General features: G+C 45.3%; 1 protein-coding gene across 1 annotated transcript; it reads right to left on the reverse strand.

The window, feature by feature from the left end:
• Window positions 1-1,871: 1,871 nt before the first annotated feature.
• Window positions 1,872-16,707, reverse strand: LOC118092626 (cytochrome P450 3A12). Its single transcript, XM_060282596.2, has 13 exons — window positions 16,391-16,707; window positions 11,717-11,810; window positions 11,519-11,571; window positions 11,262-11,361; window positions 10,870-10,983; window positions 10,182-10,270; window positions 9,887-10,035; window positions 9,194-9,321; window positions 8,512-8,599; window positions 5,864-6,024; window positions 5,001-5,227; window positions 3,216-3,378; window positions 1,872-2,403 (listed from the first exon to the last, which is right to left on the reverse strand). Exons 1-13 carry the CDS (start codon window positions 16,459-16,461, stop codon window positions 2,308-2,310), a joined length of 1,533 nt encoding a protein of 510 aa, XP_060138579.1. The 5' UTR covers window positions 16,462-16,707; the 3' UTR covers window positions 1,872-2,307.
• Window positions 16,708-17,005: the final 298 nt, after the last annotated feature.

The following is a 17,005-nucleotide window of genomic DNA, read 5'->3' on the forward strand; positions in this document are numbered from 1 at the left end:
GTTTGCCTTCACTTTGACCTGTGAATCTTTGCTGACGAAGAATAGTCGAAACAGGGCCTTGTCCTGATTTTTACTGGAATTTACCTTTATTTGCCTTCAACATTGGGACTGTTTCCCATTTAAACTCCGCATCACATCAATAAAACCTTGTGAAGATTTATGTGAAATTCATCTTCTTTTGGCCTGAGTTCTTGCAATTTATCGTTCATTTCTGGACTCTAACAACTCAACAAGGGAAGCTTCATTTAACAAGGGATGTTTAATCTACTAAACCACAGCAGATCTTAAGTCTCTCCAGAGGTATTTAAATTGGGCTTCCACTGGTGGACTGGCCCTGTTTCTGCAGGAGCACTTCCACACACAGAGCTTTGAAATAATGCATCTGAGTCACAGGGACCCGGATAAATCACATTACCCAGGACTGTGATGTGTGTCAATTCTAGGAAGGGTTTTTTGCAATACTTGGCTAGTTTAGATGTATTCAAGTCTCCAGGGCCAGATGAACTACATCCAAGAGTATTGAAAGAACTGGCAGAGGTGATTTCAGAACCACTGGCAATAATCTTTGAGAATTCCTGGAGAACAGGCAAAGTCCCAGCAGACTGGAGGAGGGCAAATGTTGTCCCTATTTTCAAAAAGGGGGAAAGAGAGGACCCAAACAATTACCGCCCAGTCAGCCTGACATCAATACCAGGAAAGATTCTAGAGCAGATCATTAAGCAAATGGTCTGTGAGCACCTAGAAAGGAACACTGTGATCACTAAAAGTCAGCATGGGTTTCTGAAAAATAGGTCATGTCAGACTAATCTGATCTCACTTTTTGACAGAATTACAAGCCTGGTAGATGAAGGGAATGCTGTGGATATAGCCTATCTTTATTTCAGCAAGGCCTTTGACAAGGTGCCCCATGATATTCTTGTAAAGAAGCTGGTAAAATATGGGCTAGACAATGCTACCATTCAGTGGATTTGTAACTGGCTGACTGACCGAACCCAAAGGGTGCTCATCAATGGCTCCTCCTCATCCTGGAGAGTAGTGACTAGTGGGGTGCCACAGGGTTCTGTCTTGGGCCCAGTCTTATTCAACATCTTTATCAATGACTTGGATGAAGGGCTTGAGAGCACCCTGAGCAAGTTTGCAGATGACACCAAATAGGGAGGGGTGGCTAATAGCCCAGAGGACAGGATCACACTTCAAAATGACCTTAACAGATTAGACAACTGGGCCAAAGCAAACAAGATGAATTTTAACAAGGAGAAATGTAAAGTACTACACTTGGGCAAAAAAAATGAAATGCACAAATACAGGATGGGAGACACCTGGCTTGAGAGCAGTACATGTGAAAAGGACCTAGGAGTCTTGGTAGACCACAGACTTGACATGAGTCAGCAGTGTGATGCAGCAGCTTAAAAAGCCAATGCAATTCTGGGCTGCATCAATAGGAGTATAGCAAACTACAAACTACAGTTCCCATAATTCCATAGGGGAAGCCATGACTGGTAAACTGGTCTCAGACGGATACAAAATTGTAGCCTGGGCATGCTCCAATTATTAATCATTGACTATTTGGTTTTAAAGGGGACTTTTAAAATCTACTTTATAGTATAGGAATTTTGAAGTTACCTTGCAACCAAATATATATAATATTGTTTTAAAAAATCCCCCAAACAGCCTTGAAATAATAGAAACGACAGATCAGGCAAGGAATATTAAAGGATGGACAAATTTGCTAATTTGCTTTTCCCACTTTGCCAGTCTTACATTTGCTTCGCCCCATTTCCACAGAAGGGTTTGCATGAACATTTGCACACATTGTTGGTGCCCATTTTCCTTGCAGACACACTTTTGTATGAAATTTCACAGTGCAAGCGTTTTCTTTTTGTATTGTATTTTTATGTTGTGAATCACCCCGAGTTCTACAAATGAAGGGCTCAATACAAATTTAGTAAGTAAAATAAATAAACTACAGTAAATCTTGGCGAACATGAACAGAATGAAACCATTTTAGTTTTTTCCCCCTGAATAGAACACATCTTTTAATGTTACTCTCGCCAAGATACACATTTTTGCATGAATCTTCCACTGACAATGCAGTAACGACACCCATTTTTGTGGGTGTTCTGTGGCTGGAAAACTGCAGTGCCAAATTCAGAGAAGTGTGAAGGTGTAAAGAGAGCTCTGCTTGCTTGAGTTTGCAAATCAACTTGATCCTCTGGAACTATTAGAAGTTTTCTTTGAGGAAACGTCCCAGAGCCACGTCTGAAGCTTTTGCACTCGCTACTGAGGCGACTGAGACACAACCGGGCTTCACTCCTCTTTGGAGGAACCATCTCGTGGCACCATCTTCAGAACTATGGGTTTCTCCGGCACTAAGAAGGCTTGGTTGCTCATCTCAAGGGGAATCTGCAGCAGAGTGAGAATCGAGAGAGCAATTAGCACATCAGTCAACCCATCTTAAAATCCAAGACCCCAGCAGAAGATCAATTACCACCCAGTCAGCCTGACATCAATACCAGGAAAGATTCTAGAGCAGATCATTAAGCAAACAGGCTGTGAGCACCTAGAAAGAAACTCTGTGATCACTAAAAGTCAGCATGGGTTTCTGAAAAATAAGTCATGTCAGACTAATCTGATCTCATTTTTTGACAGAATTACAAGCCTGGTAGATGAAGGGAACACTGTGGATGTAGCCTATCTTGATTTCAGCAAGGCCTTTGACAAGGTGCCCCATGATATTCTTGTAAAGAAGCTGGTAAATTGTGGGCTAGACAATGGATTCAAACTTCAAGAAAGAAGATTCCACCTAAACATTAGGAAGAACTTCCTGACAGTAAGAGCTGTTTGGCAGTGGGATTTGCTACCAAGGAGTGTGGTGGAGTCTCCTTCTTTGGAGGTCTTTAAGCAGAGGCTTGACAGGCATATGTCAAGAATGCTTTGATGGTGTTTCCTGCTTGGCAGGGGGTTGGACTGGATGGCCCTTGTGGTCTCTTCCAACTCTATGATTCTATTCTATGATTCTATCACAGGGGAGTTTCAATCCTTGGTTTCCCTGGCTTAAATCAAAACATGCAATACAATGCTATTCATGCCTTGGGCACTGGCGCCAGGCATTGAAATTCCAGGTGTCATGCCCCTTGCACCTTCCTTTTACACACACACACACACACACACACACACACACACACACACACATACACACAATCCAGCCTCCTCACCGGAGTTTCCTTGCAGACCCTGAAGGAGAAATACTGCATCAGGATTGCAATAGCCACCTTCATCGAGACGAGAGCAAAGCGCATTCCCAGGCAGTTCCGGGGACCAGCTCCAAAGGGCAGGTACGTGTAGGGATCCACTTGCTCCTTGTTCTCCTTGCTGAACCTGGTTGTGTTCACAGAGATGAGAGAAATGGAGGCTGGGTAAGGAACCAGAACGGGCAGATCTGATGCGTTGATGGGCGAGGCAAAGGAAGAAGGCGGCAGCAGCTCAGGGCTCACAACAAGGGGACATTGCTCACCACCGCCAGGTTCTCGGTTGCTCCTCCTCTGTTGCAGCCATCAGCTTAATTGAGTGGTGACAATGCTGCAGAATGTGCCACAAATAGGGGTCATGGGTGCAGTAACCATTGGTACCGCCTATGGTTCCTGTGACGCAAAAGGTCCCCTCAAGAGTCTGTTTGCTCTTCCTGCTCAGACCCTATTACACTGTTTAAAGAAACCCCTTTCATTATGGCCTGGATGGAGCAAATCCCCCCCCCAGTGGACTGGGTAGCTGGGGTGGTGGTGTGTCGGGGGAGGGGGGAGCGCAGAACCAGTAAGGCACATGATTACCAATGCTGCTGCGATTGACAGCAGTGGAGACACTTCTTCTTGGCTTGGCGGCTCAGCCACCTTCCAACTTAGCCAGCACAGCTGGCCAGGCCAAAAGGAGAAGGCGGTGCTATCCAGGGGCATACGAAGGGGGGTGGAGGGGGCGGGCTGTCCTGGTCACCACTCGGGGGGGGGGGTGACAAGATGGCCCGCTGCCTTCCCCCAGCTGTAGAGCGGCCGAGGGTGTGCGCACAGTTAATATGGGTGCCACTCATGTGGCGTCCAGATGGGTGTCCATTTGGGCTGCCTCCCACATGGCAACTGTGCAGGCTGCCGCACATGCGCAGTCTGTACGGGCATGCACAGTCCATATGGGATGCCGTATGTGCACAGTCCGTATGCCCCGCCCCGGGTGCCGGAGAGGGTTCCTCCGCCACTGCCGCCACCCAGCCCCAAAGGCCCGGCCAGGATTCAGCCTGCCTCCCTGTGGCTCTGGAAGGTGGCAGGACCTCAGCCAAGTAAGGGAACTTGTTATAGGGGTACCTGGATGCGCCCTTCTCAGACCTTTGCACCCAGGGCCAGGATTGCATGCCAACCCTCCCTTCCATTCTGAATAGGGGAGTACCGTGCCTCCTTTCCCTGCCCTCATCAGATTGGGGCAGCTCGTGTGGGGCATGCCCACACCATTTGGGGTCTCTTTTCTTTTGCCCTTGTGGAAGTGGCTCCCGTTTGGTGACTTGCCATGCCCTCTCCACAGCAGCCATGCAGTGCCACGTCGCACCTCACGGCAGGCATTTTGTGAATGGCACCCCCAGCATTTGCTCAAAATTGCAGGTGTACCCCCAGGCCTGAAAAAGTTGGTGGTGTCTGATTTATTTTCACCTCCAGTCGGTCATCTGCAAAATGCTGGTATCCCAGCTGCCACTGTGATGTTTTTATCACTTTTGAATTCTATTACAGTTTGTTTGCTGTGTTTATACGTCTTAAGTCCCTGTCTAGAAAAAAATGTGGAATATAAATAAATGTAACCAAATGATGTTGTTGATGTCAGTAGCCCAGCTGAGGCTGAAATCAGGAGCAGCTGATGATCTTTGGGGTAGATCTTTCACTCATGTCATTCGAACCCGTGGCCTTTCACCTGCTGTTGTATATTCAGAGCACAAGGTTTTTTGCAGTGGGATGGGAAGGGGTTACCTCTCAGGTCTGAATTCGTCTGGTTCCGGCCAGTATTCGGGGTCCCGGTGAAGCGTGTAGGGTGGGATAATCACGCTCATGCCTTTCAGGATAGTCACCCCATTGATTTCTACATCTTTCTTGCAGGTCCTTTGGAGCCGTCCTCCAAGGGGATACAGCCTTTGTGTTTCGCTCAGCACCATGTCAAGATATTCCAGTTGCATGATGGCATCGTACGTGAGAGGAGCCTTTGGGGTGATTCAAGGGGGGAAGTTAGTTGTAACTGGTGGGACCCTAACCAGGCCTTCAGAAGGAAACATCTCAGTTGAGGTGGCCTTATTCTGAGATTTCTGTCCATGAATTCAACAGCTGCACAGGTGGGATGCAACTTACACAACTGATCAGTTTCTCTCTCCCCTGCCCCAATCTAAGATGGCTCAGGTGCTAAGACCCTCAGGTGAGCTCCTTCTCCTGGTCCCATCAACACCAGAAGCCCAGCCGGCGGTGACTCAAGAGAAGCAGGGCCTTTTCTGTGGCTGCTCTGAGATTGCACTATTCCCTCCCAAGAGAGGATAGACTGGCTCCCTCTCTGTCATCCCTCTGCCAGCAGGCTAAGACCTTCCAGTTCAAACAGGCCTTTGAAATCTAAGGTCCAAGTGATGCTGACCATTGAGCTGATGCCAGGGCAAACTGGATTTTAATTGCTAGTACTAAATTGTGCTTTGGTGCATTTTAACTATAGTTTCTAACTGGTTCGTGTTTATTACTCCTCTGTCCCTGCCCTCCAAATTAAATAAATAACTCTCCTGTAACTCCCCCACCCCACCCCCCAAAAAACTTCTCCATTAGGTCCGGCCTCACCTTTGCAACCTGCACATCCTTACCTTGTTGGGCAAGATGGCATCTATCTCCTCTTGAAGCTTCTGCTGGACATCTGGGTGAGTGGCCAAAAGGTAGGCTGCATAACCCAGGGAGTTGCTGGTGGGTTCGTATCCAGCAAAGACAAAGATGAAGGATTGGGCCAGGATTTCAATGTCAGTCAAGCCTGCAGACAAGCAGAGGCAAGAAAGTTCAGGTGAAAACAAGTACAAGCTTGTACTCTGGCTGGGAACATGATCCGTGCATTGCACTGCAACGCAATGGTTTTCTGTTCTTTCCTAACAATAGTGCTGAAATCAAAACAGTAGCTCATGCGTTCCCCTCCCTCTGGGGTTGTTTGTTGCTCTCAGGAATAGGGCCAAGGAAGGGCCAGGTTCCCAAGGTTGCTAATAACATCTTGGGTGTTTTTTTTTAAACCCTATATTGTCTTCTTTTCTCTGTTGTTTTAAACAATCCAGCAGTCTCTGGGGAAACAACTTCCTGGTTCGCAGGTAGAGCAGCGACACCTTGCAGCACACACCAAATAAAGCACCATGCAGTGGGCAGTGGATCCCTAAACAGGCAGTTACCCCGGGAGGGAGGATTACCTAGGGGGCTGCCAAGAGGCAAGCGGTGGGGGGGGCAAGGGGGGCTGGAGGTATAAATGACTATCAGATTTTCAAAAGCTGGTCTCACAAGATCAAGTTCATGAGTTTTGTTGAATTAATTAAACTAAACCCTTTTAATGTGAAATAAAAAAATCCTTCAGTAGCACCTTAAAGACCAACTAATTTTTTATTTTGGTATGAGCTTTCGTGTGCATGCACACTTCTTCAGATATTTCGTGCATGCACACGAAAGCTCATACCAAAATAAAAACTTAGTTGGTCTTTAAGGTGCTACTGAAGGAATTTTTTTTTTATTTTGCTTCGACTCAGACCAACACAGCTACCTACCTTTTAATGTGGTTTTTCAATCAGTGTGCAATCAATTGTTGCTGTTTTGAGTTTTATTGTGTTATTGTCTTCCTTAGGGGGTTGTGTAACTATTTGGGGGCTGTGCAACTATTAGGGGGTTGTGCATACTATTTGGATAGTAATGCTTTTTAGAGGGTAGGAGGTACGGAGAATGAGTTTGTGGGTTCAAGGGGGCGGGGGTGGCCCAGGGGGAAAAAAGGAATTACTGCTGGGAAGAGTCATGCAGGCAAGTTAAGTAAGGGGGACATGGCCTTTACCTCTGATCATGATGGCAATGCAGAGTAGGGCCTTTTAAGTTGTGGCTCTCTTTCTGTGCAAAACTCTCCCCAGCAAGGTCTGCCGAGCACCTTCACTGACCTCTTTTGAGCACCAGGGATAGGCTTCCCCGGGCTTTTGATAGACTGAGATGATGCTTTGCTGCTCCTAGTCTGCTGCCCAAGCTTCCTATGGCTCTTATGGGACCTGTTTTGTTCTGTTTTATGGTATAATATATTTATATTTTAAATATGTCGTAAGTCCCTTGAAGACCTTTGAGTTAGAAGGGACTGGAAAGTCATTATCACCAACAACATAGTGTTATAATATTGGGGGAGTTAGTTGGTTTGGAGGAGCTGGAGGTGCTGGAGGAGACTCTTGAGAGTCCCATGGACTGCAAGAGGATCAAACCTATCCATTCTGAAGGAAATCAGCCCTGAGTGCTCCCTGAAAGGACAGATCCTGAAGCTGAGGCTCCAATACTTTGGCCACCTCATGAGAAGAGAAGAATCCTTGGAAAAGACCCTGATGTTGGGAAAGATGGAGGGCACTAGGAGAAGGGGACGACAGAGGACGAGCTGGTTGGACAGTGTTCTCGAAGCTACGAACATGAGTTTGACCAAACTGTGGGAGGCAGTGGAAGACAGGAGTGCCTGGCGTGCTATGGTCCATGGGGTCACGAAGAGTCAGACACGACTAAACGACTAAACAACAACAAGTTGGTTTGGATGATGGTGTCTGTGGGTGCAACCCGGCACCCTTCTGTCTTGAGAGACGATGAAGTGTGGCTCTGGGGGTGAAGTCCAATCGCTGCATTTGCAGCACTGAAGTGACCCCTCCAGGGTGCAAGCCTGGGCAGTGTGTCTGGAGGTCCTGGGCTGCCTAGAAGACAAGAATCCCCCTCTTGGCCTTGCTGGTGTCCAAACGAAAGCAGAGCAAGACATTTGGCACCAGCCGGGCTGCAGGAGTTGCCGGAAGGAGGCGTACAAGGCCCCATCCAATCATCTTAGGGACTCCACTCTGGTTTTGTGGAGGGTTTCCTCCTCAGCCTCTTCTTCTCCCAAGGATATCCTGCCGAAGTTTAGGATCAGAGTTTTCCTACTCCTAGATGGGCTCCCTTCCCAGGTGGACGAGCCCCATCTGCCCATTTCCCTCTACAGCATATCCTGAAAGCATCTTTGGACCCACTCTTGGTCTTGTCCGCTCAATCTGCTGGAGCCTGTCTTCACACACAAGGGAAGGGAAGTTCCTAAGTCACCGAGGATTTGGGCAATTTCAACTCCTCAGGAAAGGCAACTCGGACATGCCACCTGTACACTGGGCAGGCACATGATCTGTGCAGGTAACATTCATTGCACAGAATTTTTCGAATTGGGATAGGCCATTTCAAGTCTTCAGGAAATACAACTTCCCTTCCTTTCAGTTAAACTGTGTGGCATTACCTTTATAGGAGTGGTTCAAGCCATTGCTCTGGTGGTCAGTCTTGGCACTTTGGGAGTCGATCATCAGCTGCAGGAAATCCACCCGGCTCTAACCATGAAACAAATAAACAGTGGAGAAAGTGTGAGGCAGGATGCCACTGGGTTGAGATGGTTTGAACCCCCTGGTTTTTTAAAGGGCTAAATACAGCCGTGAAAACTGGTCCCTTTGCCCTTGAGGACATTGGTTGTGTGATGATCTCACTGTACTTAGGCACAACCGGACATACTGAAAGGGTAAAAGAGACAAAATATTAGGCTGTTTTGCAGAGCAAAAAACCAATGAATCTTGGGGATCTTTCAGTGATCCCCAAATGACACACACACACAATGGCGGAGCTTCATGCTCCGGCACCGGTGGTAGAGAGCAGGCGGGGGCGGGGCAGGTTCACGTCCCGGGGGCGGAGCGCGCCACCCACATAAGCGTGGCACACGTTCTGGGGGCGTGGCACGTCGCCTGCAGGGGCGTGGCACGCGTTCTGGGGGCGGTGACAGCTGTGATGGCACCCGACCGGGATCGCGCTGCCGGGGGCGGCACGCTCCCATCGCCCCCCTCTTCCTACGCCCCTGCACACACAAACAATGAAAGCCCTTTTCCACGCCAAAGATATCCACTCCCAAATTACAGCACAGTCTTAATGCTTACCTTTTGCCCTCCTTTCTGCCGCGTTTCCTTCATTTTTGCAAAGGACCTTGAAAAGAAGTTTAAAGCTTCTGCGTTGAACAAATTCACATTCATTGATTTGAGAAGAGGAATCAAGAATGGGAATACGGCTGCAAGAGACAGAAATCGTACCGTGAACAGGAATCAACCTTCCCGAATCAAAACATTAGATATGTCGACAGGTAGGTAGGTAGATTTCTGTTGATATCTATTGATACACTTTGGTTTGGTCTAAGGATCAGAGCTTGCAAGCCTTAATAGAGCCTGGTCAACCTCCTTGTGAATCTCAGGGTTGCAAATTCTGCATATGCAATCCATGTAGGAAGATATGTGCATTTTGTTACATTGCATGCACACTGATCACACCCTCCCGGAACTCCCCACACATGTACCTAATGGTAGAGCAGGTTCTTAGAATAATCCTCACAATATTTTAGATCCGAGTGCAGTCTAGAAATAAATCATATTTTGGAAAGGCCATCCTGGCTCAATGGTCGACCCGCATTCAGTCCTCATGTCCAGGCTGGGCTGGGAATGCCCCCTGTCGGAAACCCTGGAGGACCTGGTAAATAAAATCTGTGGACAATACTGTACTTGATGGACCAGCTATTATGTTTCCGTAATAACCAGACCGCAAACTTCCACTGGGCCGTCAGAAGTCAGAAGCCAACTTACCTATCAAAACGAAGCGAGGATCAAAAGCGGCAAACTTGGTCATCTTCTTGATCTCCTTGACAAAAGGATCTGCAGGGTTGTTCATTGAGTCAATGTTCACACCAAACGAAGTGCTGGTGACCACATCCATGCTGTAGGCCCCAAAGACGCTGGGGAGGGAACAGGGCAGCCAAATCAGGCTCTCGGTATACTTGTTTCTGGCCCCCCCAATGTGGTCTGGATTTACCTCAAAGGCAGCCCACATTGTATGCTATGCTATTTTTGACTGAGGCCTTTCCTGGCCCAAACCACTTACTCCTTCATAACCACAAATTCATTCTTTTCCACTTTCTTCTGAACGTTTTCCATCAAAACCTCCCCGTAGTGTTTGATGATGGGAAACATCTGAAATACAAATCAACCAACAGAGATGTTAGCACCTAAGGGCAGTTGTCCTTCCTGGCTGCAATGGAGTTCTGGAGGTCCTGTGAATTGCTCATCACTCGTCAAAAATGCAATCACGAAAGATGGGCTTCATTTTTTGTTTCGCTTTGGCATTTTTGTTTCGCCATGTTGAGAACGGGCTGGTCTAGCTCGTAATGATACTCCTTTGCAATTATATAGAGTGATATCTCCAGGAATCAATCTCCAACTCAGCTCTGATTTGCAGGTGCCCATTAATTAGTCAAATTAATCTAATTAATTATCAATTAAAGTCTGCAGCTCTAGTTTTTGTTTGTTTGTTTTTTAAGTCAAAGAGATCCACTGACTTGATATCTGTGGTTGTTTCTTTTTAAGAGAGTGAAGCTGAGAAATAATCCAAAACGTAGACTTTGCAACCTCACATTCTTAGGCATTTTGCTTCAGCCACTCTATCAACAGAACTGGATTATCCCCCAGTTTCAGGCTGAATAGACTCAATGGTGCTTGAACTGTACGACCCATATTTACCAGTGGAAGAGCTGAATATTTTATTTTTTCCAATACTTAATATCTTTTTTTACCTCCTTGAGCTTCCCGCTGGTGAAGGTTGGAGAGAGAACAGTGCGAATCCTCTTCCATTGTTCGTCCTTTGCCATTGAGACGGCAGACGTCAAGAACCCAACTAAACCTACATCCTAGAGGAAACAAAGCAGTTTCGAACCATTGAGTGGCAAAGTCAGGTTTTGAACCCATGACAGATCTGGAACCAATAATAGCCAACAGGGAATTGTAAACGGAATAAGCATGGAGTACAGTAATGTCTGGGCGACTAAATTCACACTTGACTTTTGGAGAGGAGTTAATCTGCCCTCCCCATTACCCCACCCTGCCCCAATTAGGCGCCAATGGAGTGATGCGTATAAACTCTCCTCCTTCCATGATACTATTGTATACTTAAGAAGTGAATGCCTACCCGGCGATTGGTGAAAGTGGTGTAACACTCTTTCACAAGGACGGCTTTTATAATAGCCGGATCCAGCGTAGCTACTATAGGGTTTCGGCCCTCGTAAATCCTGGATTAAGAGTAAAGGATGGTATGTTTTTGAGAACACAAAGAGATCCACTTGCAGATTCAGTATTTCCCCACCCCATACCATTTCCTCCTTGGGATCAAGCAATGGGATTTGGGCTAACGTGAGAAATACAAGCAGGTCATAAAAGGTCACTTACCCCCAGGTCCTCCCGTATTTCTGAAAGCACTCGTAATCAAAGTTGATAAACCCCTGTGGAAAGACATTTAAGAAAGTGAAGAACAGCCTTTCTGGGCTGGATTCAGGCTCATTTTAAGGAGCACCTCTGATCCCAAGTGGGGGGAGCAGAGAGGGGCCTCAGGGAATCCCCTGAGCAGAAATGTCACCAGGCACTCACCTTGCGATAGGACCACATATTTCCAAAGAAAGGCAATGGCGATGGACCTGGAATTCCCAGTTTCTTGAAGATGCCGTATGGCCAAAATCCATATCTGCTTATTTTGGAGAGAGAGAGGGAGAGAGAGAGAGAGAGAGGTGCAAGTCTATCAGCAGAGCATGAAAGCCTGTCCAGGGTTCAGAGGGGAAAGTTTGATCCACTTGTGTGTGGGCTCCACCTGCTTAAAAAGAAAAAAAAACTTGGGCATCACAGGGCAAAAAAAAAATGAGATGATATGGGCTAATATGCATCCCAGGCCTTCAAGAGAGCACAAATACAGCAGAATAACTCAAAGAACATTGTTGAGCTGTGGGGCACAGGGCCCGTTGCCCTGGACCCAAAATTCTTAGGGGAAATAATAAATTTAAAATTATGTACCCTTCCCATTCAAACGTTCTGCACAGTTTTACCATATTTTTCTGGCCTTATGTGATCCTGATCGGAGAATTACATAATACCTATTTATAGTGTGATTTCCCCTTTGAATATATGGATGCTGTAGTGTTCCATAACTTGCTTTAAGAAAATCATAATTATTATTTTTTTAAAAAAATAATTTTATTAGTTTTATAACAAAAAGAAAAAAGGCACAAGCAAACAACACAATAGAGCAATAAAGCACAATAACGTAACAATGAAAAAGAAACACAAAAATCCAAATACCCAGTCCTTTTCTTTTAACATTATTTGAGGGGACTTCCTCAAGTTCCCTCCATCTACGATTCATATCTCTTTTATCAATTAGCAATTTCCAATTCATTATTAAAAATTCCATAAAATTTCAAATCTCTTATGCATCTATTTACTTCACATAATTCCTAAATCCACAGTTTCTAAACACTTCTAAATCTAATCTTGATATACAATTTTGGCATATTTTTTAAGATAAATTTTAAAGTCTTTCCACTCTTCCTCAGTCGCTTCTTCTCCCCGGTCACGGATTCTCCTGGTCATCTCAGCCAGTTCCATATACTCCATCATCTTCATTTGCCAATCGTCCACTGTTGGTAATTCGTGGGTCTTCCAGTTCTTGGCCAGTAAAACTCTTGCCGCCGTTGTGGCATACATTTAAAAATTAACATTTTTCTTAAGGATCTCTTTCCCAACTATACCCAATAGAAAGGATTGTGGTTTCTTAGTGAATGTATTTTTAAGAAAATCATAATTAAGACATTCCTACTTTCACCGAGTTGCAACAGCTGCCTCCAAAGCCCGGCTCCTCTTTCTCTGGCCTCCTTGTCCCCATGATGTGTGTAACTCTGACAGTTGCCAGTGTGTCTGTGTGCAGATAGGAATTGGGTTGCTTGGTTAATTGTGTTGTTCTGACATGTTGACAGGTTAGTTTTCGTTTTCTGCTGACATGGTAGCCATTTCTTGTTCTTCGTAATTCTGTTTCAGCCTACTGTATTTATATATTCATTTTTTAATGGTTTAAACATTTACGAAAGTGAACGAATGGTTATGCGATGAAGGGGCTGAGTGGTAAAAAGCAAAAAATAAAAATAAAAAGGCAGACATTGCTGGATACTGAGAAACATAATTTTATCAATTAACAAATTTGGCACACATGAGTTCGACTAACTTTGTTGTGACATTAAGAATCTTTTTAACCAGTGGGCAGTTTTGTTCCTTAAAAATATTTAGGAGTACTCTCATTTGACTCAAGAAAACCACCATTTTATAGTTCAAATTGGGGGGAAAATAAATACAATAAATGGACAAAAGTACAAAGATTCACAAAATGTTTACACGTACCCCTAGAAAAAAAGGACCGTTTATAACTATCACTGTTTCAACAGCCAGTTGTGAAAGAAATTTCTCAAAACTTTAATTAATCAAAACGTTCCAGAGATTTACAATGAGCAAAGTCATTCTGTAATTAAAGTTGCCAGAAAACAAGGCAAGGGTTTGTCTGCCCCACCTCACTAAGCTTTAAATAGGAGGTGGGTGTGGGCAGAAAGGAACTGGCCTGAACAGCTCCTTCAATGAAATCACCCACCAATTCCTACAGATCAACATGCTGCACACCCTGCTCTGCATATATACAGTCATAAACAGAGGCTCCAAAGTCCACCAGCTGATCTCTCCCCTGCAAATCCAGACCTTTCCTTCCCTGTTCTGTTTGTCTTTAGCAAACACCTTCTTTTTCTTGCTGTACTTTACAAGAAACATTATTTTTATACTTGCATGTGTGTTGTGTTGAGTTATATGTGAAAAGTTGAAAATGTCAAACTCAGCATCTCACTTTCCCCTCCCAAGCTGAAGGCATAGCTGAGATCAAAATAAAAACAGGAGAGTTCATAACCCCTGGAGAAGAAAAAGTCCGATCGTTGCAGCTGTCCAGGGCTGTTTTCCTCGAAAAAAAAGAGATGCCGGAACTCACCAGGACCCTTTTCTTAGGTGCCCACCTGACAGGTGCTGGAGCCCACCTGAGAGGTGGTGGAACTGAGTTCCAGGGAGTTCCCCCTGAAAAAACTCTGCTGCTGTCAATATATAGGGAGGTGTTTCACAGCCGCATAATACAAAATGTCACAGATACACTTTGTCCTGCAATCTTTGTTCTTGGTCAGAATAAACAGCCACTAGTCTGCTATAAAAGTCTTTCGGGTGGGGGGAGCAGGTTGCCCTCACAAATTGTTTGCGTCCATTTTTCACAAAGTACCGTCTCCCAAATTATGTGATACCATTTTTGGTACATTGGTACCCTTTGCTTCTATTCAACCTCCGGCTATCCATATTCTTGCTGCCATTAATAAGTAATCAATCATATGTTCATATAATAGCCCTAGAGTTGATGCGGCTGAATATACCTAACAATGCTAGGGGGGGCGGGTTTCCCAAAAATATTTTATTAATAAATCAAAGATAAAGAGCAAAAAGAAATACTGTCACAGGAAGTTGAAAGCAGCATAAGGCTGGGAATTGTTGTTGGACGTGTTTTTCCAAAACAGTACAAAATACAGTAATAATAATCCTGCCCTTTGATTCCTGAATTGCAGAGGGTTAGAGTAGATGACCCCTGGGGATCCCTATCAACTTTACAATTCTGTGACCCCAACTTAGTAAAAAATCTTCTTTACTTATATGGTTCTTTATGTTGATTGATAATAGCAAGTTGAAGTAAATAGGTGTTAATGTTCAGTAGGTGTTGTTTTTCCAAATTCAGGAATTTAGTTTACAAGTCAGACAGAAAGACCTCTTTCAATTGCTGCCCCCATGAGAATTAGCACTGGATATAGAATCCTAGAATCCCAGACCATCCATGGCAGATGGCCATCCAACCTCTGCTTAAAAGCCTCCAAGGAACAAGAGTCTACCACCTCTCATGGGAGCCTGTTCCAACGTTCAACAGCTCTTACAAACTCTAGATACCATCCCCACATAGATCATGTAGCAGAAGCAAATATTCTTTTAAAAAAATTAACTGTGGGATATCAGAACATACAAACTCATATGCTGAGTTCTATTCATATTGGGTTTCAACCATTGCTGGTGCTCCTGAGAGCAGACTCGTTGAAACTAATGGATGTGACCAACTTTGATCTATTAGTTTCAGTGGGTCTACTCTGACTGAAAGTTGGTTGGATACAACCCAGAGAGCCCAACAACAGAGTAATTACATTTTGGGTAGCAAAAGCTCACCCCACCTCCCGCCCTCCGTAAGATCTATAGCAGGGGTCAGCAAACTTTTTCAGCAGGGGGCCAGTCCACTGTCCCTCAGACCTTGTGGGGGGGGCAGACTATATTTTGAAAAACAAAAACAAAAAAAAAAAACCACGAATGAATTCCTATGCCCTACAAATAACCCAGAGATGCATTTTAAATAAAAGGACACGTTCTACTCATGTAAAAACACCAGGCAGGCCCCACAAATAAACCAGAGATGCATTTTAAATAAAAGGACACATTCTACTCATGTAAAAACATGCTGATTCCCAGACCATCCGTGGGCCGGATTTAGAAGGCGATTGGGCCACATCCGGCCCCCGGGCCTTAGTCTGGGGACCCCTGCTCTATAGTATTCAATTGGATAGCTATAATGTTCTTTACATGGCTGTGTCCATGAAAACAGTTTAGAAAATTCCATCAGCCCAGTGATAGCCAGAAGCGTTTTGTTCACGGCCAACTGATCAAACCACATGAGGCCAACCCTACATCAATCTCCAGAGTAGTTGTCACCTTCTTCCCTAGTTTTGAGCTTGAAAGCCCTTGCAGTCCTGGGCTAGATAGAGTAGGTCAGGAATTGGCTGCTTCTTCCCAGGAACTTTGTCCTGTGTCTCCATTCCTTCTCCCTCTCCCTCTGCTGTTGAGGGATTGGGATGTGAGTTCAAAATACAAGGCTTGTGGAATCATGGTTGGCACCCAGAAGATGGAAGATATCTACAGCCCCTCCAGTGGTCACTTCTCGGTGGGTGCCAGATACAGTTTTGTTTCGGATTTATGAGATAAGGCTCTTTCAATATGCTGTGCTTCTACAACCCAACCATATACAAGTTTACTTGGAAGTAAATATCCTTGCGGTTCAGAGGCTGCCGTCTCATATGGCTTTCTGAAGAAGAAGCAGATTTAAAACACCCCCATTTCTTTTTCACAATTAGAAAACAGCCCAAGAAAAGGTCAGAGAATGATACGTACAGCATGAAAAGGCCCAGCAGGGCAATGAGAAGGAACCATGTCTCAGTGGAGAAGCTTGGAAGGAGATCCATCCTGTTAGCCCTTGATGACTCTCTGGCTTTGATGCAGGATTTGTGCTCTCTTTATACTTGTTCAGGGCTGGAGCTCAAAGAGCAAAAACAAAAATTTCGCAATAGCTTTTGCTATCCATTCGCCTTTGGTCTGATGTCTGGCAGGTTGACTAAGTTCAAGTTTGCTTTGTTTGAGGCCCGGTTAGTATCCCTTGTCACGGAAGAGACGAGGCCTGAGAGTGGGTGTGTTGCCTTGGCTGCCTTCATATGTAAAAATGCCAACCTCTCCTGCCAACCTCTCCAGCAGGTGCATGATGTCATCTTCTGATTCCTTTTACGGCAGAGCAGCTTTTGTTCAACTGTTGCCCTTCAGATCTCTGGGAAGCCAAGGGATTGTATCATTTGGCTGACTTTTTTGGGGGGGGGGGTACAGTTGCCTTTTCAGAGATGGAGCAAGCTTGCTTTCTGCTGCTCTTGGGGGGGGAGGGGGAGCACCCAAACCAATGGATTCAAGCTACAGGAAAGGAAACTCCATCAAAACCTTAGGGAGAATGTTTTGACTGTA

This window comes from Zootoca vivipara, chromosome 13, assembly GCF_965207765.1.
Source record: "Zootoca vivipara chromosome 13, rZooViv2.hap1.1, whole genome shotgun sequence".
Classification (NCBI taxonomy): Eukaryota; Metazoa; Chordata; class Lepidosauria; order Squamata; family Lacertidae; genus Zootoca; species Zootoca vivipara.

What these genes read in the sequence shown, in the direction of transcription:
- LOC118092626 (XM_060282596.2), bottom strand. Translation starts at nt 16,461, where the DNA reads ATGGATCTCCTTCCAAGCTTCTCCACTGAGACATGGTTCCTTCTCATT. An exon ending in ATATGTGGTCCTATCGCAAG is followed by an intron (nt 11,572 to 11,716) that starts GTGAGTGCCTGG and finishes GTCTTTCCACAG; the next exon opens with GGGTTTATCAACTTTGATTA. An exon ending in CTTGAACCACTCCTATAAAG is followed by an intron (nt 6,025 to 8,511) that starts GTAATGCCACAC and finishes GCTTGTCTGCAG; the next exon opens with GCTTGACTGACATTGAAATC.